At 36.5% G+C, this 24715-nt stretch overlaps 1 protein-coding gene across 35 annotated transcripts in view; it reads left to right on the top strand.

Moving 5' to 3' along the window:
- NRXN1 (neurexin 1) overlaps positions 1–24302 on the top strand; it is a 1069254-nt gene extending 1044952 nt beyond the window's left edge. For all 35 annotated transcript variants that reach the window (XM_070512109.1, XM_070512110.1, XM_070512121.1 and 32 more), the window contains one exon: positions 20901–24302. In XM_070512109.1, coding sequence (XP_070368210.1) covers positions 20901–21208 — 308 coding nt within the window. In that variant the 3' untranslated portion in view covers positions 21209–24302. The remainder of the gene's footprint in view (positions 1–20900) is intronic.
- Positions 24303–24715: the final 413 nt, after the last annotated feature.

Below are 24715 nucleotides of genomic sequence, written 5' to 3' on the forward strand. Positions count from 1 at the left end.
CATATCTTGCATCTCCTTTTGAATATGACTTCTTCCTGCTGATTGTAGCTACATACTCTAAGCACTTAGAGCAACTACTGAATGACAATGAGGAGCAGAACCTCAGCAATCATCTCAGCAAGAGAAGGTTTGGGAGACTCAGGCTGGTTGTGTTCTCATCCTCCTTCCCCCAGCCTCTACCCCAACAATCAAAATTCTCAGCCTCCAGAACCGGCTTTCCTACACAATTATTAGAACTGTAATGACCATCCATTCCATTCCTCCAGTTTATTGATCTTTACAGCCATTGCCTTTTGATTGGACAGATGTGGTCACTTCATGATACTATCCCTGAGCTCCTTTGCCAGGATCCTGCCTTTGTTTTCCTTGGCATCCTCATTCTCTCTGTTTTAGCCAGAAAAAGAGAAAAAAGTTATTGCTCTTTTGTCCATTACATGAGCCCCATCTTTTTGCCTTCTCTCTCCCTCAAATTTCTTCTTTCCCCATTTCTCCTATTCTCACATGCCCAACCATGACATTCTTTTTTGTATCTAATCTTCTCTGAGATCGTCCAGCATGCATTGTTCATAAAACAAACTCTGGTATTTGTTTGTACATTGATGTGTGTGTTTACATTTATATTTGATTTTGTTTTCTCAATTAGGGTTTTTTTAATAGAAGTTGATTTTTTCAGTATTTTCCAGCATATTAACACAGTGCTGAAAACAGTATAGGTTCTTACTAATTACAGTATTTGCTGGTGTTCCTCTGGCCTGAATCCTACTCTCGCTGTCTGAGTGTAGTCTATCATTCTCTTTATATAGAGTCCTCACTTTAAGTACCTAGTAAATCCAGTGTGAGAAGTCTAATTGCACTTCAAATCGTCACTTCTTTTACTTCTTGAACACAGCTAAGTGATCCAATTCTTCTAGCCATTGCTTATATGTCTTACCAACCCTTCCTTATAGACTAGTTTACTGCCTCACCCTTTCTCTGGGGAGACTGACCCTAAGAACAGGATGGTGGGATGGGGGATGGGAGAGGAGGGAGAGTGGGAGGATGGGGAGGAGGGAGGAAGGGGAAGAGAGAGGAGAGGAGAGAAAAAGAGAGAGAACATTTTTGTCAACCTCCTCTCCTTTTTATTTACTTGACTTTTGTCTGCTTTGTTAAATATTATAATGCAATGGAAAGTGAGGAGCATCCTGTTAATAGCCATACTCCAGATAATCTTTCTGTCTCTGTTTTCCTTTCCACACTTATCACTATCTGAAAGACTCTTGTTTACTTATCTATTTGTTGCTTGTTCATTAATGTACAGCTTGCATCCTCCCGCAAGAAAGTAAGCTCCATGAAGCAGAAACCCTATTTGTCTTGCTCCATGCATGGATTTGTTGTGTAAATTTTAATTTTGTTCCACTGCACCAAAGTCTGTTGTCCAATATACAAGACACAGCAGTTACTGACTCTACCTGATGACAGCTGTTTTGGTGCTCTTGCACCAAGCCTAGTTTAACTTCTCTTCTTCTCCCTCAGTGTTTCTTTCTTTGTTTCCTAGTTTTCAATTCAATTCCTCTTGAGGCTTAAACTTCAGATTCCATTGTTTCAATGGGATCTTTCACTGTAAGCTTTTCTTCAGATCTTACCTTTCCTTGATAGTGTCTTAATAGTGTATTCCATGAGTAGTTTCTCTTTCGATATTACATTTTGTGAGATATCTGTTCTACATTGGCTTTTTCTGTTCAATCCCTATTTTTTTTTTCATGCCCATCTTTAATAATTCATGCATGTTGCTTTTTTGGCAGAATTGGCTCTGTTCATGTGACAGCTTCCTATGAAATTCTTAGTTTATGAGATTTGTTTCTACTTTACAACTACTTTTTTGGAATAGAAGTTTTGGGGTTTTTTTCATCCTCTTCGAATCTGAATATTTTTTCATTATAGTGTGTCCCTCCTGCAGGTCTTTGTTTCTTAACGTAATGATGTACTGGTTTTCTTAAATATCTTTTTCTTGCTTGTTTTTCATCTTGATTACAAATATAAAATAATACGGACAAAAATTGTAGTTGCTGATGTTATGAGACTTTGGATACTGTTAGATGTATCTTGATAAAAATCATTTCAGATATCAGCAGATCATATTTTGGGAAACTGAATTTTTAGGAAAGTAACATATTGAGTTAAATATTCAGGTGCATATTTCTGCTATGCACTTTTGCTACTCCTTAAGCAAGTTAAAGCAGATATTTTTATAAAAAGATGTATAATTACTTTTACAAGTGGGTTGTCCAAATTTTCTGTGTATTTCATGCCAATGTCTTTTAGGATCCCTGAGTATTTACATATGAAGTTTCTCTAATCACCCTGACTCACCCCCTCCTCACAAAATGCCTTCTTCTCTGAAGATGTGCTATGCTCATTATTTAAGTGCTTTCATAAAGCTATTAATGAAACAAATAGGACAAATCTGGCATCTTTGAACTCAAGTAAATTATACCTTTTATTAAATGTTTGATAAATTTGAATTACCATGTGGTTCCAGCCAGAACTATTAATGAAGAAGGAAGTTATATGTTTGGTGGATTGTCAGTTTCACCATTGATCACGTAGCATTGAGTCCAACTGTGCAGTCACCACTCTGCTAAGCTATGGGAGCAAAAAGAGAGAGTTTACACCTTTAGTTCCACTCTACAAAAGGACATCTTTCATTTCTTTTATTCTACCTCAGATGCTTTTTTAGTAATTCTTTATGATTACCATGTTCTTCATCTTTGACATTAAAATATCATGTTATTTTTGAGGTTATTGCACGAATTGAAACTAATGATATTTAAGGCACCTACCTCAATGCTTGGTGTAAAGTAGAGCATAAATGGCGGCTTTTGCCCAATTCAGTTATATAAAAAAGAATATTCAAGCTATTTTTTCCCTTTGACATAATGATGTAGCTTTTCTTGGCTCAAAATTGGTGGGCAAGTGATGAAATCACTCAGGCCTCCTGATGGGAGCTGTACATGTTGAAACTAGATCAGAAACAACCCCCTGGGTGGAAACACATGGAACTCAATTATACCTGATTCCAGCCACACTGTCCTGCATGGTTAGCATTGCATGACAACTTCACATTGGTATAAACAGTGTTTTAGAAGATGAGATGCTGGCTCTGCAATTCAGAAGGTTTAATTGAACCTCATCTCTTAGTCGACAGGTAGAAATCTGAAGCAGCCATTAGTGGCTAGGTCACAGGTCACCATAGCCCTAAAACGCCTGGCTTCAGCTGCTGGGACATGTGACAAGTGGATGACTTCTTCTTCACACTGTTTTTCAAAAATGCTTACACCTTCTTTACTTTTCCCTCAGCCTAGAGATTTGATTACTAGTTTGAATGATTGAATATATGGAAAGCATGTTGTAGAACAATGGCTTGCTCATAATAAGTGCTATATGAGTGTTTGCTGTTATTACAGTTTTCATTATATAAATATATATGTTTTCCAAGACATCTTTTTTTTCACATGAACATAAATTTTTGAAAAACAGATTTCTCTGAAATGTTGTGTTTTAGGTTCACTTAGTAAATTGACAAAATCATGACACTACAAACCACTTAAATTCCAAGATGGCCCATAATCATGTCACTACACCTTAGTTTGAGGCCCTCTTCTAAATAGACCCCTTTCATAAAACTCCTGAAGAAATTTGAAGGAGTGATTTTGTGTCGATATCTGAGGCTATAAATAAAGGTGATGACCCTCTTTGCTGTGGGAACTTCCAGATGAATAGCTTTAGTTTGTCATTTGTTGCAAAGAGAGCAGGACCAGCTTTCTATTTCCTGGGAGCCCTATTTAAGAAAGGCAATTTCCTCTTAGATTTATGCTAAGAATAATATGTCTCTTCTCTTTATACATGTATATGTGGGCAGGGGTGGCTAACAGGATATTGGACCGCTTTCAAATCAATTAAAATAAAAGCTCTATTGAATAACAAAAATTCTGAGTAGTTATAGGAGGAAAAAAAGAATGTCATTTGTGGGACAATCTCTGAAACATTAGCTGAACCGAAGGGGATAAGGTTATCAGTACAGCCCCTCAAAGGATGACTGTTGATTGCCCATCAGTTGGATCACAGTGATCAGGGTTCAGGTTATATAAATAATAATAGATCACAATAATAACTGGTATTTAGTGAAGATTTATTCTGTGTTCATCATTGTTCTTAGTACTTTATAAGTATTATTTTCTTTCATTATTTTACAAAACTATAAAGCCTTTTCATAGCTGAGGAGATTCAGAGAGCTTGTTAGTTTCTGTAATATGAGAGCTGGAGCTAGTAGGCTCTCTAGTTTACAAAAGGTGGGCTTTTAATTTCTTGGAATGCAGCACTTGTTCTAGAATTCAGGCACCTCACAAATATAGGATTAATTTTTTAAATGTTCATTTAAATAATTCCACGGCTGGCATGGATTTAAATTTGATGGCAAAAGGTCCTTTACATATATTACTATTCATTAGGCTAAATTTGCTGCAATTACCATGCAGTTTTGAGTGGTTTTCCAGTGTGCTATTTTGAGAAAAGATCAAAGGATTTCTATTGAATTGATCCCATTAACCACATTAGGAATAAAGATATGTATATTGAACAAGGTGCATTTTTTCATTAAATAAGTAATCACAATCATTTAAAGGAATATATCACTTGTTAGATCATACTTTTAGAGGCTGATTAGAAGATAATTTTGTGCTACATTAAAGTTTTGGTTATTTATTATGTAATTATTCAAAAGCGAGTTTAATTAGCCCATAATAGCCCACACATTGCTGTTAAAATGTGGAATTTTGAGCTGCAGTCAGAAAAACAGCAGTAATGACATTCCATTTTTGGAAATGTTTAGAGCATCTTCTGAACACCAGGCCAGAGTCAGTGCTAAGGGCCCAACTAATCATAGGGGTGGAGGACAGGGCAGCTGGATTTGGTATATTGATGGGCCAGTTGGCTTTCAGTGTGAGGCGTGCTGATGGAGGAACCATTTTTTTCCATATAAATTTAATTCTCAAGAAAACTGCAATAAAAATGAATGCTTGTATAGTTAAAATAGAAGAAAGTCATTAGACATCACTTGCACTCACTTTTCCCCTGTTTTTCTGAGAGCAGTAATGTCAAAACAAAAACTATGTTGGACAAAGTTAACCAGGCAAGGAAGATTTATTCAAGACTATTGCAATAGAAGGAAGCCGGCACTCAACCTGAGCTTAACTCACCGAAAAAAAGAGACTAGAGAGTTTTTAAGAACTGAGGTGGAGGGATCATAGGTCATCTGTGTTTGCTAATTGGCTTCACCCAAAGGAAAACTAAACCTCCTCCTTTGAATATCTTCATGACTGGAGGTAGTTTTACCACTTGGAGCGAAGGGCCTCCTCAAAGGTAGGCTCCTACCCTCCAACAGAAACTGGGAGATGGGGAGCTATCTTCCTTGAAGGTTATATTTCAAGTGGATGGCTCCCAGCTCCTTGAGAAAAATAGTTCTGGGTTGTAACACAGGCAGGAAGCTTTTGAAAATATTTACACATCAAAGGGGCAGAAAAGGAATCGGAATTACAAGTTTTCTAAAGTAAATGCTCTACAGAAAGGGAGGCCAGAGACCTAGAAGCAGGAAGAAGCCTATCTGCAGTTTGGTCAAACTGTGGGGAATGCCAAGATCTTCGTCAGTGAAGGTGACTCCACCTTTCCAGGCAACCACTTTCATTCACCAAAATTAGTTCCCAGCAGGAGGTCAGTAGGAAACAAAATAATAAACAAAAGGTGGTTTTTGTGTGTTTGTTTTCAGAACACAGCACTTTTTATTTAACATGAACTATTTTGACCTTTCTGTGATTTAAGATTTTTTTTTAATGATATAATGGAATGGATGATTATCACACATTAAACAAGCTCTTAAGAGCATTTTGTAAGAATAGTAATATACAACAGGGAGTGAGTATTAGTCATGGCCATAACTTTGATTCAGGTAGAACTAGTTTAAGTTGCAGCCCTTCCTGGTCTTGGGGAAGTTACTTAGTATCTGTGAAGCTCATTTTCCTAGTCTGTAAAATGGGGGAATAGGGTTGTTACCAGATTGAAAGAAGAAGATGCAAACACAGTGTTTGGCAGAGTGTCTGGCATATACTAAGAGTGTAACAAATAATTATGATAAACCCAATGGTGAGTCGAGCCCTATTACTAGCAGCATCGGTTTGGGACCAGTAGATGCATTAGTCTACCTTGTAGATGTCCCTCATAATGCACACAGATTTGCTCTGAGTGAAAAATGAACAGAGTCCCTTTTGATGTTAGAGACAGTGGGCTCCATTCAAATGTCTTAACTAACATATGATTGACTGTTCGTAATAATTACTTAGCAAATAAGTAAGTTTGCTGAGTTAGATTAAGCATTTACTTGCAAATCTGCAAAAAGGGCCTAACTGCTAATACAGAACCTTCCTACAATAAGTAACAGAAAAATCTGTTCAATAATGAGTACACAATAAATTTTTAGGCAGTCTACATGTATCTAGCCTTAAAACATTAATAACATTTCACATCACAAGTCCTTATTAGAGAATACTAAAATACCATAAGAGCCTTTCTAAAGTGTGACATGTCCTGTTGAGCTTTGGAAGGAGACAATGAGATGTATTGACATACTTTGAAATATTCACCAACACCGAAGGAAGAAATGTGGTATAGGTTTAGGAAAATAGAGGGTAAGTCCATCTCTTATGGAAACATGAAATCCAGGAAGAATGAAACCATGTTTTATTCTAATTTGTGTGAAATACCTGCTTTGATAATGAAATTGGTTCCTGTGGAGTTTTCTCGGTATTTATTGATTACATTTCCTCAGATGCTATCAGAGGTAAGTCAGAATATTCTGAATACCACACTATGGAGCATGCTGCCTCCATGAAGAGCCAATATGCTTTCTTTGTTGGGTCATGTGCTCCAAGGAGCAGTAAATGCTATGTTAGATGTTAGTCTATAGGCTTCATCTCACATCTTCTGACTTGTTGATTGAATCACGGTCATCATTAGTGACTCCTTACCCACTCCCAGTATTATAAGAAGCCTAGCATTGGTAATAATGTAGGAAAAAGACAAGGATACTTTATTATTTGCCAGGTTAAGAAAGGTTGTATTAAAGATGTCAGTACAGCCAGAGGCCGTCAATTAAAAAAAATGTAAACTAGTAGGAAGGGAAGTGCCAATGTTGCCACATCTGTGAACACACTAAAATCTTACATTTCCTTGAGCAAACTTTTTGAAAGTTGGAAGGTCTGAGTTCACATCCCAGTTCGGCCACTTGCTGCGTGACCAGAAGCAAAGCATTGAACCTCTGTGTACTTGACTTTTGACATCTGCAAAGTGACATGAATACTGTTAAATACTCATGACATTGTTGTGCTGATAAGAGACAATGCACATAGAGCACTTAGCATTGAGTCAGCCACATAGAAACTTTAGTAATATAAATTAGCTTTTACTAGTATTACTAGGCGATTGAGGAGTAAACTGTATAATAAATGGAAATAAACCTATATCCCCAGGCAAGAAGGAGAAATGTTAGTAATTGGCACTTTCACATCTAGAAAGTTTTAGAAAGTATTTCTGAATTCTATGAGCATGAAACTTTCCTCAGTATCCACTAGGAAACTAGTAAGACAAGAGGAGTGCTTCAGTTGGATAAATTTAGTTTGCCTAGGTGGGAAGAGGGCACTTATCATCTGCTATTCTTATTTTTGGAAGAAAAAATGCAGGTCTCTGCCCCACAGAGCTTTTGAGAGAGGAATGATTAGCTTTCCTGCCTGCTCTTAAAAGCCACGTGCTCTTCCTCCTCAGACATACAGGAACATTCTGGGCTGCGTGGCTTAACTGGGCATACCCACCACATGGCCTCCCCCCGTGATGAATGGCTTATCTTCCATATTTCCCAATTCTAGGCTGGACATGCTTCCTTCTAATGGGGTCAGTGGGGAAGCTGTCTAATCTTTCACCTCAGCTATTGCACTTTCACCAAAAAGAGTGTGATCTTTTCCCAGCAAAAGAAAATTGAGACAGCAATAGCTTCATGACAGGAATATAAAGACAATCACCCAAAGTGAGTAGACCCAGTTTTAAATCAAGAAAACTACCCTGCCCCATTACCCAGAATGACCTGGACTTATACAGATGCTGTGCAGGAACCCTGGTTGAGGAGCACTGCACCCAGTACCCAGCATGCAACTCTGCAATAGAGACTGTCCTCTGGATTTCATCCAGAGAATGCGATGGAATTCCAGCGCAGGGAAGGAAGGAGGAAAAACAGAACTGACCTAACAATTTTAGAAAGAAAGTCTAAAACTTAATCAAAAGAATTATTATTTCCAAGAAAAAACTTGCTTTCAGTTATTACCAAAGAGTAGTCTTAGGTGATTGGTTTCATGACACTAAAAATGTAAAATATCATCATAAAATTTTGCAAGATGGAGAAAATTAATTCACTCCAACAATAGGAGCCAGTGAGCACTGATCCATAAAGATAGACTGTTTCACAGATAAACAGAAACAAGCTCCACGTGCAGCACTACAATTAATGGCCTGAAACAACATGCCTCACAATGTAAATGGTCGTTTTGCCACCTGAATTCACAGGGCCCCAATTCATGAAAGGGAAGTCCTTGAATATGGTGACCCTGCAGAGATAATGTCCTTGGCGGTCACTGCCACAACTGTTTGAGCCATGGCACGCAGTACATATTGCAGAACTGTCTAATTGTTGGGACAGCTGCTAATTCAATACCTTTTGTGTGGAACACATAGGGAAAATAATCAGACCGTTATTGTTTTATAACACTTTAGCCTTCTCAGAGCACTTTTGCTTTTGTTGTCCTACCTGATCTGGTCCTCACAGTGACCTGGGGAGGGAAATAATGTATCACCATTATATTTCTGATGAAAAAATGATAGCAGAGGATAATGAATTGCTAAGGGTCACTCAGCAAGTTAGGTACAGTGCCTGGACTAGAACCTAATGTCTAATATTCTTTTTACCCTTCTGCATTGCTTTCCTAAGATTCTGCAGGAATGCAAATGCCTTTTCCTAGAAAGGACAGATAGATGCCAAGAGGTGCAGTGGAGTGTGGCTGGAGGAGTAGAGCTGGACAGTTGCTTAGAAAAGATGCCTAAAGTGTTCAATGTTCTATAGGAAAGGGTAAAATTGGAAATGTTAACAAATTGTTCTGCAGTCATAAATGCAGACATGTTGAATGTATAAAACTGTAATAGCCATCAGCTTACCTGAGTTTGAATTTTGTCTGTGCCGCTTATGAAACCTAAATAATTTCACCTCTTTCAGACTCAGTTTCCTTTCCTGTAAAGTAATAATAATACCTACACCACAGAGTTGTTATAAATTAGGAATAAATTAGGTAATGTGTGTAAAGTGCACACACAGAGCCTGCCATAAAATAATAATTCAATAAAGGTAACAATTGTTAACTAAATAAAATAAGAAAAGAAATTTAAGCCTTACAGTGAATCAGAAGTCACAGCAGCCATGTTGAGCATCAGTTGACAGTTAAGTAACATGAAAACAGATCTACTAAGAGTAAATCCATACAATATTTGGGAGGAAGTTAAGAAAGAGGGTTTTGATACTTAAACGTATTTAAGTAATTTAGCCACAAGGTATTATGAAATCTTCAAAAGCCTGACTACCTATAAATTATGAGTTAAAAAAAAGAGGGTGACCAGGGCCGGCCCAGTGGCAGAGTGGTTAAGTTTGCATGCTCTGCTTTGGTGGCCTGCCGTTTGCGGATTTGGATCCCCAGCACAGACCTACACACTGCTCATCAAGCCATGCTGTGGCAGTGACCCACATACAAAAAAGAGGAAGACTGGCACAGATGTTACCTCAGGGCCAATCTTCCTCACCAAAAAAAGATATATATATGATTGTAACAACTTCTGACAGAGAATTGGAAGAAATGATGCAGTATTCACACACACACACACACACTCTCTCTCTCTCTCTCTCTAGCTATAGTCATGGTGCCATTTTTGTCATCCTATAAACCAAGTTCCTCCAAAATTCCTGGTTCCAGGCTGTGGGATTCCTTGGAATGAATAACCTGGTTTTGTGTAAAGATTGATTAGCTTTCTATATGTAAAAAAGTGAAATGCATCTTAAGAAAAAGGATTTCTGGGTGTTTTTGTCAGTGGGATCCCAGGAAAAGAATCTATTTTGCTATCAAAGAGTTTAGTTGAATGGAAATCAGTAATGGCATCTACATTTCAAATGTAGCTTTTCTTGCATTTTCTGAAATGTCATACATTTTGATGAAAAACACATACAGACTCTTCAGGCTCCCTAGCTTTGAAAGTGATTTTCTCAATTATTGCCCGTATGGCTTTTCTTCTGCTTGACAATTATGGAAAGTTTGACTTGACTGATGAGGCCCTTTTCTACTTCCTCGCTCTAATAGCAACAGGAATGAAAAGTACCCTAGAAACTTCTGCAACTACTCTCCTGAATTTGAGAAAAGAGCTCCAAGTTAGCCCTCAACTATTTGTAGTGCTGTGGTTGTCAGATGATGCTGATGTAAATAAGGCACCCAAATGAATCAAACTGAAGACTGCTAACTTGGTTGACTTTAAATAACATAGTGACTTCAGTCTTTGGAATTAAGTGGCATGTTACTTGGTGGTGTAGGGAAAATAAATGCAGATACCATACTTGCATTGATGCATATTGATCCCCATTCACCTAAGCAGAGGAGAAGTGATTTCTGGTTTCTTTAAATAAATATCATATCTACTTCTTCTCACTGAATCTGTTATAGGGAATGGGAGTTAGAGAATTAGTAAGGTAAAAATATTTTATAAAAGATTATGCAATGTTACTGCCAGTGTTTTCCCCACTTGTTTATTACTTTTACTCAGAACTTGAAATCAAAGGTCTCTCACACTTTCTTAATGGTTACCTTTACCCCAGTCTACTCCTGAAGATTTATGAGCTTTTAAAAATCTCTTCCTTTAGTCAGTTAGAAAACATACGTTTTGCAGCTAACGTGTTCAATCTTCATTAGATGTTGGAAGGTAGGGGATTGGTAGAAAGAGAAATAGAGTCACAGGAAACTATCAAAGGACTAGCAATCTAGTCTGGAAGAGATGGAACAACCTAACAGAAATGAAACATTTAAGTAAGATTTCACAATAGGATAAAATCCATACTGAAATGGGTGATGTAGTATAGATTGAGAGAAGATTGAGATAAGGATGGGTCTTCTGCAAATTCTCCCAGAAGTCTTGTTGGTTCTGTTCTTGCCAGCCATTCTATCTCATGCCTTCCTTCTTCTGAAACCCTCAGTGGCCCTCCAGCGTTCACTCTAGAAGGCTGGATCCTTCTCCTTTAAGTCTCACCCCAAATACCTTCTACTCGGGGCACCCACTACTCAGATGACCCTTTGGAAAGCCTCCCCATCATTTTCTCTCTTAGGTCTCAATTTTTGTGCCTTCCTGTGTTATCAAATTTTTTTAATTTAAAATTGTCTTATTTGTTCTCTTACATTTTCTGTTTTATTTCAAATGTGCTATAAGCTCTAAGAAAGTAGAACCCGTGACTGCTTTGGGTCCCTTGGTACCAACATCTTATATTATACCTGGTAAATTTGTTGTTAGTCAATAAATATTTGTTGAAAATCTTTAATTAATTTTTTTCTACTTGATTTTATTTTTCTCACCCCTATAAATTAACCAATGGTAGCAACTTGGCATGAATCTTTCATATGCCTTTCACCATGTTGCTATAAACATATGTACACATAGGGTTGTTTTTCTCTCTTATAAAAATAGAAACACACTATATGAATTAAACTTGCTCTTCTCCATTTCTAATATATTATGGCCATCTCTCAGGTCAACAGATTTGGCTTGAACTCCTATTTTTAACTCTGTAAAAACTCTAGACTACAAATGTGCCGTAATTTATTCAGCCATAGCCCTGTTACCAAACTTTTAAGTTGTTACCTTTTTCCATTTCTCGTCACAAACATTATAGCAAACATCCTGTATTTATATATTTATGTGCTGGTGTATTTAATTCTGTAGACTATATTTGTAAAACTGAGGTTGCTTGATTAAAATATTTGTGTATTTTTTTAACTTTTACTATTATAAATTTCAAACATACTAAATTAGAGGGAATGGCGTAATGAACTCACAGGCACCTATCCTCCAGCTGCAATTCAATCTTTTTTTAATTTTAATAGATGTTGTTAGATTACTTTCCAAAAATGGCTAAGAATTCATATTCTTACCAAAGTGTCATTTCCCGACAAATATCCTTACCATATTATCACTATTCTTTCTTTCTTCTTTATTCCTCCAAATTTGTAGATAAAAAAAAATGCTTTCTCCTTATTTTATTTTGACATCCATTCTGGTGATATTGAGCATCTCATCCTACGTTTAATCACCCATTTGGATCTTCTGTTCTTCATTTGCCTGTGTGTATTTTTGTCCATTCTTCTAGTGGATTGTCCTTTTTTAATATATCTATCAATTGATACATGCTCTTTGTATTTTAGAAATATTAACTCTGAGTCTGTCATATGCACTACAAATATTTCTCCGTCCTTTCTTATTTGCATTTTCAGTCTGTTACTGATACCTTTTTCCACATAAGATTGTTATTATTTATGGAGACAAATATGCTGATCGTCTCATGTATGGCTTCATTCCATGAACTATGATCTGTGTAAGTTTCATGTCATAAGTTTCAAATTTTCCTCACTCTCTTCCAAAACTCACTATGTTGCAGCCACCCTGGCATTAGTTTAGTTCCTGAAAAGCAAACTCTTTCTTTCCTCAAGGTCATTCCACATGTTGTTCCTTCTGGTAAGAGGAGTCTTCACTGACTACTCTCCACTAATTTTCCAGGTCTCAGTATAAATGTCACAGACTCAGAAAGGTCTTTCTGACTCCCCGGTCTAAATCAGAAACCTTTGTTCTACTTCCACATGGTACCTACTATTTTTCTCTATAACACACGTTCCAGCTGTTGCTTTAAGCTTAACTGTACAATTCTTCATTGTATGTCACTTTCTCTCATTATATTTCAAGGTCCTTGAGGGCAGATGTCAAGCGTGTTTGGCTATCCACCCTACACCCAGACCTAGTATAGTTCCTGGACCATAACTATAACTCGCTATATATTTGTTGACAGAGGAGTGAATATTCTTAGAGGAAACTTCATAAAAGATGGGGCATTTAAGCTGTCTTGAGAAATAAGTAGTATTCAGCAAGGCAGGAGGAAAAGGGTCACACGAGCCAGGCATGGAGGTAGAACTTGTATTGGTGTGTAGGGACGGAGGGACAGCAATAAAATTATAACTGTAAGTTCTTTTGAGAGAAATGGAAGACAGCTTTGAGTAGGTAGCTGTTTGCAGACCACAAAGGGTCATGAGAACAGTAGTCACATTGGGACTTTTGTAAACACCAGGACACTTTCAGGAGTTCTAATAAAACCTTGTGGGCACAGTGACCATGTAAAAAGTCTATGAAGTCTGCACATGACTAAGCTGTGGACATGCAGTTTACAACATATAGAGTAATTAAAGAACAGGCGTCCATAAATGCCATTATCTATGGTTTCCCACAGAGATGAGGGAGAATGTGTGTGTTTCTCTGTCTATTCATTTTCAGTGTCACCAAAGTCACACAGAGTGTGATTGTCCATCGCCTTTTCTGTCCCATGCGGTGCCATTTGATGTAGCAGCCTGTCCTAATTGGTGCTCTTTGTCCTCCAGGAACATGATTTTTTCTGTGGTTAGCATTCCTTCCCAAGCAATGCCTAGGTTTCTGGGGAAGAGAATGATCCTCTAACCCCACAGTGGTGGCTCCTACTCTTCCCTTCAAACACATGTCTTAGTGGCTTTGAAAGTAGCAGAGGAAAATGTTAGTCCCAGCACCCAGGCGGCTAGTAAAGGCTTATTGATTTCCAAGTTCTTCCTGAATGTCCAATTCATTGTGTAAGGGCTGAGATGTGTCATGCATGACCTCTCAAGCCTTTTGTCTGACCTGCAGGAGCGAACTTCAGAAGGTGCAGGGCGTGGGTGGAGTTGGTGGGAAGGCAGGATGGGGCAGATTTGAAACAACCAACATTCATCACTTCTCAAAAAGCCACAGTGCGAGTTGAAATTAGTGTATGTCATATAAATCATTGCCCACCTGTTTTCCTGCAACTGTGGCATTTAAACATGTATTCTTGTGAGTGATTGCATCATAATTGTTTCTTCAGGCCTATATTGTATAGAAGCACAAAAATGGGAGAAATAATAAACTTTATTTTTTGGAGATGGGGAACAAAACTGTGCTAATCTCAATTCACAAACACCCCAGGAGCCTACAATTCCAATTTTCTTTTCGCAGTATTAATGAAACTGGGTACTGGAAAAGTCAAATCTTCCCCCATAAATCTGAAACCATTTTCAAGGCTAGCCTAGAATTATAATAACTTCCATATCTATTAAGACACAGTACAGAGCTCTGCAAATGAGATCATTTTAGATAGCTCTTCTTCCTAAGTAGGGGTGGAGACAGAAATTTAAAATTGATTATTTTTAGTTTAATCTATGATAAAACCAGAAAGACTGGTCAAAGACTCAGTGAGAAAAAAAATCCAATAACTCCATCTTGTCAATAGTTTTTTAAGAGGACTATTGTAAGATAGGATAGACAACAACTCTGGGTATCAGAATAATATATGTTAAGTATTGTGGAGTTTTATGATCCTTTATATAGCCCTCCTGATATGAAATATAGAGCTCACACTCCATTTTTTATCATTGGTATGTTTTGTTCTTTATTATTTCTTAAGATTGGCAATCTCTTACATTTTATTTTTCTTAAAGCTCAAAAGCTGAATTTTCATCGTCATCAGTATATAGTGAAACTGTTTCTTCATCCTTGATGTGACAGGGTCATGGTTGATGACATACCTATACACTAACAGTCTATATTGAAGAAATAAAACCAGCAATAAAAATTGCCTGGAAACTGCAATCTCACCCTGCAAAGCTAACTTTGGAAACAACATAAATATAACAAGATTACAGTGAAAGAACAGCTCATCCAACTATACAAAATAGTTTCATAAAAATGACAATTTGAGTGATAAAAAGAGCATCTGATGGCATGGTTGCCTTGGTGAACACATCAATGGAAATATAAGGTCCCGCCACCCACCAAACCCTTATTTTATGAGACAGGAATTAAGACTTTAAAGATTATTTTTCATGCAATGTTGTAAAACCATAAATCAAAAGCAGTTTTATCTTTTAATAACAATATCTGACTGGTGTGTTTCCAATCTCAGAAAGAATAACCAAAGGATGCCAAACACTTGCCATTGCAAAGGGAAACCTCTTTGGAAAAATTAACTAATTTCCAAAATTTACCTTTCAGAATGCTTAGTTATTTCAGAACTTCGGTGGCTAATCATCTTGCTAAGCCCATGTGGCTTTATACTTCAATTTGCATGTACGAAGGTTGTGACTAGCTGCACTCAAACTGCTCAATACAGACCCTAATGCAAAGCGCAATCGCTTAAGGTGCTCCTCATTTCTCAATCTGCATGACAGTTTTTTAAAAATTTGTAACGAAATATTATTTCTTTTGATAAAGCGTACAATTTTATTCTTTAAGCAAATTTAGGAAGTTAAATTTTAAAATAAAGCACGCCAATATAAAACACAAAGACTGTGTTCTGGTGAAACAATCACGTTTGGACCTTTTTGGCCAGTAAGGACTATTTTATATTGTGATTGGAAATTAGGAACCTGGCAATAAGCATTGTCACTCATTACACACCTTGCTGAATAACGCACCAACCCCAAGAGGCAAAGAATCCTGACCCCTGCTGGCTTGGCCTTCTTCATTTACCTGAGAGGGGAGAGGGACACACCTGCTAAGCTACCTGAGGGCCACCTTCAAGGATAAGTCATGATCTGGGAGAGGAACACACAGAAGAAGGAGGGAGGAGAGAGGAGTAGGAGGAAGAATAGAGAGGAACATGGGGAGATGACAGAGGGCCGGAGGGACTGATGACAAAGGAGACATGCCACAAACAGCCCTCTCCTCTCTGTACTACAGCCTAATGTGTCTCTTAAACATGTTTGTCTTAGGGTGTTTCTTCACTGGATCTAAATTAATTCCTATTTGGGGAAATGTTCTTTCATAGATACAGTGCCAAGACTGTCAAAAATAAAGAAAGGGCATACATCAGGACAATTTATTTTCCTGTCATAGTAGTTTAGAATAACTATCTTAGCAGGTTTAAGAATAGGTTAAAATTTTAAATATTTCACTTTTTAATTTTTCATTCAGAGCAACAAATGCATTCATTATTTCTTTTATGTGACAAGGCATTGGAATATATTTTTTGCACTTACTGTGCATTTTCCACAATGAATTATTATCTGATATGAATAAATTGGTTTAGGGTATAATGTGGAAATATCTTAATAAGTGTCCTAACACTTGAAAGACTGTACCTACCTAAGTAATCATAATATTAATTAGACAATGAAAAACAAAATTCATAGAGCTAGCATACAAGATTCTTGATAAATCTGAGGCCAAGCAGACCATATGGAGAACTTCTAGAAATCATCAGATCTTGCAAATATTTGAAAATAGAGGGAGAGGAAGAGAGAATTAAAAATCAACTCTTATCTGTCCTTTAAGATAACACTATTTATCAGTACACGGGTCTCAGGAATACTTCCATAGCCATTTGGCTGAGAAGTGGCTTATATAAAAGAGGTTGTAATCCTTGTGACAGCTCTTTGTCCTTGGCAATGCAATCAATAGCTTCTGAACCATTTAGGCGAAAAATGCCAGCAAAACTCAAAAGGCTTCCTATTGACATCAAGGTGTGCATATTTGCTCTCCCCACGTGTAGGACACCTAGCAGATTCCACTCCATTCTAGTTGACTCTGAGGAGTGTGTGATGATGGGCATCCTTCAGTAAAATGGATGTAGAATTACATGGGAAAACTTTGATAAGTACAATAATTCGTTGTTATAGTGTTCACATAAATTGTGTATAATTCATGACAACTTTTTACTTTATGAATCATTGAAACGGGATATAAATAAGCTTAGGAGATTTCATCTATTCTTTTTTTTTCTTGCTAGTGACTTAGCCTTAAATTAAAATGTGTGCCACCACCCCACCAAAGTTGAATACTTGCCTATTTCCGGTCACGCTGAATAATACTTAAATGCTGTGGCTTATTCAATGGCCATCATCAGTCCCGCTGAAGTTTTCCATTGACCTGCACTCCTTGTGCCCCAGGGCCCAATATCATGAATTGGCTGCATTAGCTTTGTTTTACCTACAAATCAGTTAATTTTTGACCATTCAAGGACTTATCCCTAATTAGATGTATTCCATTCTCTTAGCTCTTCTCATTGATTCTCTTTCACCTGTCTTTTAAGTCTTCTCATCACATTCTGGTACCAAACAAGGGAGAAGGAGTAAAAGTAAATTTTACTTCATTTATTTCATTTTTAGCACTGCTGAGAAAAAACATGCTGTAGATTGTTTTAATTATTTAAAATGTCTTGATTTAGTTTACTGTGGAGTGTAAAGGGAATGTAAAATTCTCAAATCCATCAATAAGAATTGCTTTTGGATTTCTCTGATTAAATTCGTTTTTTCATATTCTCATAAATGGTTACAAGATGACTGCATTTCTTTATTCTATAAAATTTTAAGCAAATTATATAAGAAGACATTTAGCCTTATTAGCCGTTTATACTATTCTCGACATTGAAGTTAATATGAAATTTCCTCAGAGATTTTTCAGTGATCATCAAAATAAACCATTAATGACAATCAATAAGTGAAGCCACATTTATAATTCATAAATATGTTTAAATTTCTCTAGCCTTTTATTGCACATATGGGAGAGATGTTCCACTAACTCTTTAGCATATAAATTCTGCTTAGCACAAAAGTTAAGAAAAATATCACTTAGCCTTCAGATTTGCAGCATAAACAGAAAAAAATGCTAAATAATCAATTAGATATGGAAGCAACTGTATATTCCAGACAGATCTATAATAATACCTGTGGTGGTTATTAATCTTTTAATGTTAATTAGGGAAAAAAGGATAAAATATTTCTTCATTGGGTTTGGGGTTTCTTTTGGTAAGCTTTAAAAAAAAAGAAACGGGATATTTAGAGTCTTTACTTATGGGTTAGAGATATTTTTAGGCCTGCATGTGACTTAAGCAACATTTTGGCTGGAGTTGCAAAAAAGACAAGTATTTTCCTTAAACAGGAGGGATTTATGAAATATGTATATGGAAAAAATTGAAGCATTTGAAGGTTAGGCTTGCAATCTCATTCTAGTATTAAAGTCAATTTGTTGTTGGTGTGCTACTTATACAGCTGTTGTGAAAACATAGAAATATTTGAGTAAATAAAAATAAAATTAAAAATTTTGGATAAGATAGTCCATTTATGATACCAACTCCTAATTGGAAAAAATGTACATATATATTCTTAGTATATAACATTTAAACCCTACTATATACCATTAAAACTCTCAGGTCTTACTGTCATAAACTATCTGATTAGGATTTTATCTCCATTCTCCCCATTCTTTTCCGACAGACAGACAAAGTGAGATAATTATGAAAGCGTGTTTAAAATGAAAGCATTCCATCAGGTGGTGGAAAATGATTTAAGTAACATTTAAATAAAATCCCTTTTTCAGCTTTTGAGACATCATGGTAAAAGAATGCTCCACAAAATGAGCAAGTAGAGAGTTGTCATTTAGTGCAAGTTAGCAGCTGAGCTAATTGGCAGACTTTGGCAAAGATGACTATATTTGAAAGAGAAAGTGCCACCTTTGGTTTGTCGGGTAGTGACAGAGTTCCTGGAGCAGGTTCTCTTCTTCCGGAGAGGACATTAATTTCCTGTAATCAAATGCTGTGGATTACAGTCTTGGTCTCCTTCTACCTTGGCCACAGAAACAACTCCCAGGCTTTTTATTCAGCAACATTACATGGGCTTTTGTAAAACAAGCAATGACGGATTCAGAATATTCACCTGCTGCTTTTTGCAGCTCCAGAACATAGCATATTGCTGCTTTGAGCCTGAGCTGTTACTTTGTAAGTGACTATATTTGTAAGGCTTTATTTTGGGAAGGAAAGGAAAGTGACAGCATGAAACTCATATTTAGGCAGAAGACATCTGGGTGACGTTTGAAAATGGAATTACAAAGAAATATAGAACCACATGGTTGGTAAATAATTCTCAATAATTAATAAGTGCTTCTATAGAAATATTACAAGTAATCATTAAATGATGTTTAAGGCAGTAAAATAAGAACACAATTTTACTCTTCTTGAGCTGTTCAATTCCTGATGTGAGTATACACACACAGTCACATGCATACGCACGCACGTATATCTCCAATATATATATACAATCTTGAGACTATTTAAATTTTCTGCATAATTTCCAAAAAATGTTTTGAAAATTACAGCATTTTTAATCCATTGCATCTGAAAAGTAATCTTTTTCTGTGAGACAAGGGAGAGGATGGAGATTCAGAAAAAGAAAATACCATCCATAGAGAAAAATGACCTAGGATTAGAGATGGGATACAATCTTATCTCTCTGCAATTCTTATTCTTTTAAATAATAGTTTTTTTAAAGTTTACTATGTAGAGGAAAGGAGCCACCCCTCCTCCTCCCCCTATCTACAAGCTAAATCCCAGGACTTTTTCTCCCCATCTTTGGTCAATTTTGTGACTGACTAGTCCTTGGAGCAGACATTAATGTACCTTATTGTGTATTTCTTGTACCCAAGGAAGGGCTTTATTTATACTTTGGGAAGACTGAGTGAGGGTTTTGTCAGTTGAATAAAAGTGGACCAGCCAGTCCTTTCTTTGTTATCATCTACTAGGTACTGAGTTTTGACTCAAAACCAATCTAGATGGTCTTTAAAACTGAGAAAAAATACTTTCTTACTTTATCCGCCGAAATTTAGTTTTGGTGATCACTCAAACACTGCCAATGAATAAATAACATGCATATACACTTATATAAACAAATAAACCTTCAACAGAAAAGGAAATTAGTTTCTGTTTCAGTTTGTAAAGGTATGACTGAAGTAACACTTTTTGTTTCTTCTTCTCCCCAAAGCCCCCCAGTACATAGCTGTATATTCTAGTTGTAGGTCCTTCTAGTTGTGGCATGTGGGATGCCGCCTAAGCAGAGCGAGCAAACTTAACCACTCGGCCAGGGGGCCAGCCCCTAAAATAACACTTTTTAAAGCAGGCAATTAGACTATTCAAAATGCCTGGATTATTGTATTGTTCAATACTATATTCATTACAATAGGAGGAGTTATGATTTCTAAAGTAATTCTAAATTTAGCTATCCTGATTCAGAGTCTGGAGTTAGCCCTAAGTGTTTTGTATCAACATCCATGTGATTCTTTAAATGATACTCTGTAATATTATAATGTAGGGTCATTATGATTTTATTTTCCATGTTGGGTGCATGGTTTTTCATCTAACGCATCCACATGGCCCTTTAGAGCTAAATGGAGCTTATTTGGGGCTGCACTTAGAAGACCCTGTTGACAAAATTGATCTGTGAGAAAGAAAAGAAGGCGACAGATTTGTCCGAGTGCTTTGATTCGTAGTCCCTTGTTTTTAGTGACCATGAGGCACGGGATTGCCACATTGAGCAGCAGTATACTTTTCCTAGAGCAGTAGGTGCTAATCTGTTAGGCATGGAAATACATGATAAATGTTAATATAGCTCTCTGGCATTCAGTAAACTCAATCATCACCTCGTGTTCTTTTCTCACCCTCTCTCCTATAGCCAACCCGACCAGGGCAGGCGGGAGAGAGCCGTACCCAGGTTCGGCGGAAGTGATTCGAGAGTCTAGCAGCACCACGGGCATGGTTGTGGGGATAGTAGCCGCTGCCGCGCTGTGCATCCTCATCCTCCTCTACGCCATGTACAAGTACAGAAACCGGGATGAAGGCTCCTACCATGTGGACGAGAGTCGAAACTACATCAGTAACTCAGCACAGTCCAATGGGGCTGTTGTAAAGGAGAAACAACCCAGCAGTGCGAAAAGCGCCAACAAAAATAAGAAAAACAAGGATAAAGAGTATTACGTCTGATCCCACGATCTTAAAAGGACCCTTGTATAGAAATAGTCTTCATTTTATCTGAGACATAATATAAACTTATTTACTTTCCTTTTTATGAAGCACATACAAAAGAAGACAGGGAATGCAATCAGGAAGGAAAGACTGTTTTTAAAAAATAAAAACAAGTATCTCATGCTCTTGTTTCTCCAAAAAAGAAAAAAAAAAAGGACAGGGGCCAATAAATTCCCTAACATGCGCAGTGTTTTCATTTACTCTGCCTGTCTTTATGTTGCTGGAACATTTGTGAAAGACAGTGATGACCGCACGCATTCATAAAGCAAAGGAGTATTACAACATCAAGGCACAACACAAAAACAACACAAAACACAACACAAAAAAAGAAGCTACCTATGATCCTGGATTTAGCCAAAGTGCTAGCGCTTTCCTGAGAAGTCAGTTAGTCTGATTGCCAGAGAAGACTGTGTCATTTTGAGTGACTCAACCTGCAAACCTTTAGGAGTTTGCCACCTGGCGCAACTGGAGCAATGGTTGGAACTTGCATTTGAAACAAAGTGCTGGCTTTTTTGAAGACTTGTGTAGGAACACATTCAAAAAGCCCCTTTCTGGTTGTGAGGGAAAAAAAAAGTATGGAGGCCTTATTTTCAACAATGTGAAATATAAGGCACATTTTCACACTAAAATTTCAAAACGAAAACAAGAGGGCATAGATGCAATCATTGGGAAATTTTCATGCACGCTTAATATGTTATTACATATGTTTATATAAAATCCATCTCTGTGTGCTTTCTGGACTGTGATAAGTGACGTTTTATAGCCTGTTGTATAGAAAATGCAAAATATATCTCTGCTCTTCAGCCATTTTTGGTAAATTCAATGTTATAAGTGTTGCTAAGTATAGGGAGTTTTATGACATCGGAGCAACAATTATTTCAGGGTTTTTGGTTTGTTTGTTTTTTTTTGCCACCAGTATAAATTGCCACAATTACTTACTTTTTTTAAAAAAAAAAAATTACAATGTAGTGTTTATTCTAAGGAAGATATGTATGAATGTATATAAAAACACTCAACTACTTTTTTTCTTACATGTACAGCCTTCATTCTGTTGCAATTAAGTTTTAGTATTTGTATGAAAGGTGTGAATTAGAAGGTAAAATATATACATATGTATCTTATAATCTTCTTTTCTCCCCCAAATTACTCACATTTCCCGCATACATTCACCATGCACAGTCACAAAAACACAGACACGCACTCTCTCACACACACACAAATCCAGAGGAATCCATCAGAGATGACAGAAGAACCAAACATAAATATAGGAAATATTATTGACAAATTGAGAAGCAGGAAGGAAGATAGTTGTGCCAAGGCATTGATGACAAATGGGGTGATTTGCTTCATTGAGATCACGCTCCCAGGAAACCTCGAGAAGATTTTAGTTGCTAATGAAATGGAACCTTTTCTTATCATATAGAATATCAGTGGTATGTTGCTGCACGAACAGGAACCATTATGTGGGCAGGTTATGGAAGCAAAATTGGTTGTTCTACATCTTAACCCTGGCTGCTGCAGTTGAAAACTTTGTTTCCAATAAAATTATATAGATATATTCTCTGAACCTGATGTGCATGATAAACATTTTGGAAAGTAAACACTTTCTCAACTAAGGAAGTATTTTCAGTAATTTTTGATTCTGTATTACTATTCATCTAAAAAAGTCATTCTTTGTTGATTATTGACTATATTTTAACTTTTCTGGTTTTACATCTCTATCATTAAATATAGTTTTAGCTTAACACACATTAAGTAGAAAAGTATACATTACACACTTGTTTTTGCATATTGTTTCAATGATGTTCATAGCAATAAATTATTAGTATGAGAAGGTAATGCAAAGGAAGATGCATTATTAGATTGGAAGGTGATGCCTCAGAAAAAATTGGTCGCATTACTTTAACATCTCCTAAAAGAATGATATTAGAGTTCACAGAAGAGAAGAATACCTTTACAATTAGCTTTAATCTGCAAAGGCAAAAAATGCAAAACATCTTTTGTGATACTTTAGTTGATGAAAAAAGCCAAGAAGTGGCCTGGATTTCAGACATACAGCACCCTAGAAATATGTATAGTTCATAGCAAACCACCACTATCTACGGTTGCCAAGTAATTGTGGTGCATGAAAAGCCTTAAAGGTTTTTCATGACCCAGAAAGTAGAGGTATAAAACTAAAATTTAATATCCATTACTTGTGTTTCAGATTTTCTTATTTTCTTAATTTGCCAGGTTAAAGAATTCATAAGACTTTTTCTTTTCCTCTCATTCAGTCTTACTCAGGGAAAGCCAGTGAAATAAGGTAAATATAAAACCACTAATTTACCGTTTGAGGTTTTAAAAAGAAATGGTTGCTTTTCCATTTGATCTACTGAACTTGAACTAGTTTCCATCTGGAAAGATTCTAAAATATGATAGAAAATAAATTGAAAAATGGTATTTTTTAAGCAGTATATCTATGAAGCATGTTGTTTGGGATTGGTTTCAATGTTTCTTTCCAGCATAAATTTTAGAATTTCATTCATCATGTAATCTCATATTGTCAGTATAAATGTTTCTAACGTTATTGGCCTACATAAAATTGGAAATTTTTTTCTTTTTTTCTTCTTTCTTTCTTTTTGAATGGAGAAAGAAAAGAGAGGAACATGAGCTAGAGAGAGAAAAAGACATGAATAAAATCTCAAGTATCTTCATACCAAACATATCAGGGTTCCATGCACAGTCTGCAGTTAGAGGATTTCACACTACCTGGCATAAATTTGATTACATCTCTAGACTGCAACTTTCCTGATTGAGTATGCTTCTTTTTTATCCATGTAATGTGTTGCCTTTTTTAAAAAACAAATACTACAATAACGTGTGAGGTGGTCGATCCATAAGACATCAAAGAAAGGCCAGCCACATGACCCTACCCTTCTAGTGCTTTGTGTGATTGGATATCTAAGGGTTTTGTTTTGATTTGGTTTTCTGTTGCAAGGCCAATTTATCCATTATTGGAAATGCTAAGCAAGTGGAATTTACTGTTTTGTTAATAAAATATTTCTTAATACAACTGTGGATTTATTGATTTGAAAAGAGTACATGCGGCACCATTTTGGCACCAAGCGACACAGTAAAGGAAGACTACATTTGAAAGGAAAAGCCGTCCTTGGACGAGCTGGGGAAGAATATTGACTCTGTTTTTTCTGGATTTTAATATTTATTAAGCACTTCTACATCACACACTTAAAGATACAGCCACTAAATGTACCTTTGTTTACATCTGTTCATCTTGTTATATATGAAACCACAAACTCATACAACCTGTTGAAAACGACATGAAGGTGCTGATTTCATAAATACGGTTTTCTCTATAAAAAGCAATGCAATTCAAGTAAACCTATGATTAAAACCCAACACTATCACTTACTAGCTATAAGTTATGTAATTTCTCTGACTCACTTTTCTCATTAGTAAGTTAAGGGT

Source organism: Equus asinus, chromosome 6 (genome assembly GCF_041296235.1).
Source record: "Equus asinus isolate D_3611 breed Donkey chromosome 6, EquAss-T2T_v2, whole genome shotgun sequence".
Taxonomy (NCBI): Eukaryota; Metazoa; Chordata; class Mammalia; order Perissodactyla; family Equidae; genus Equus; species Equus asinus.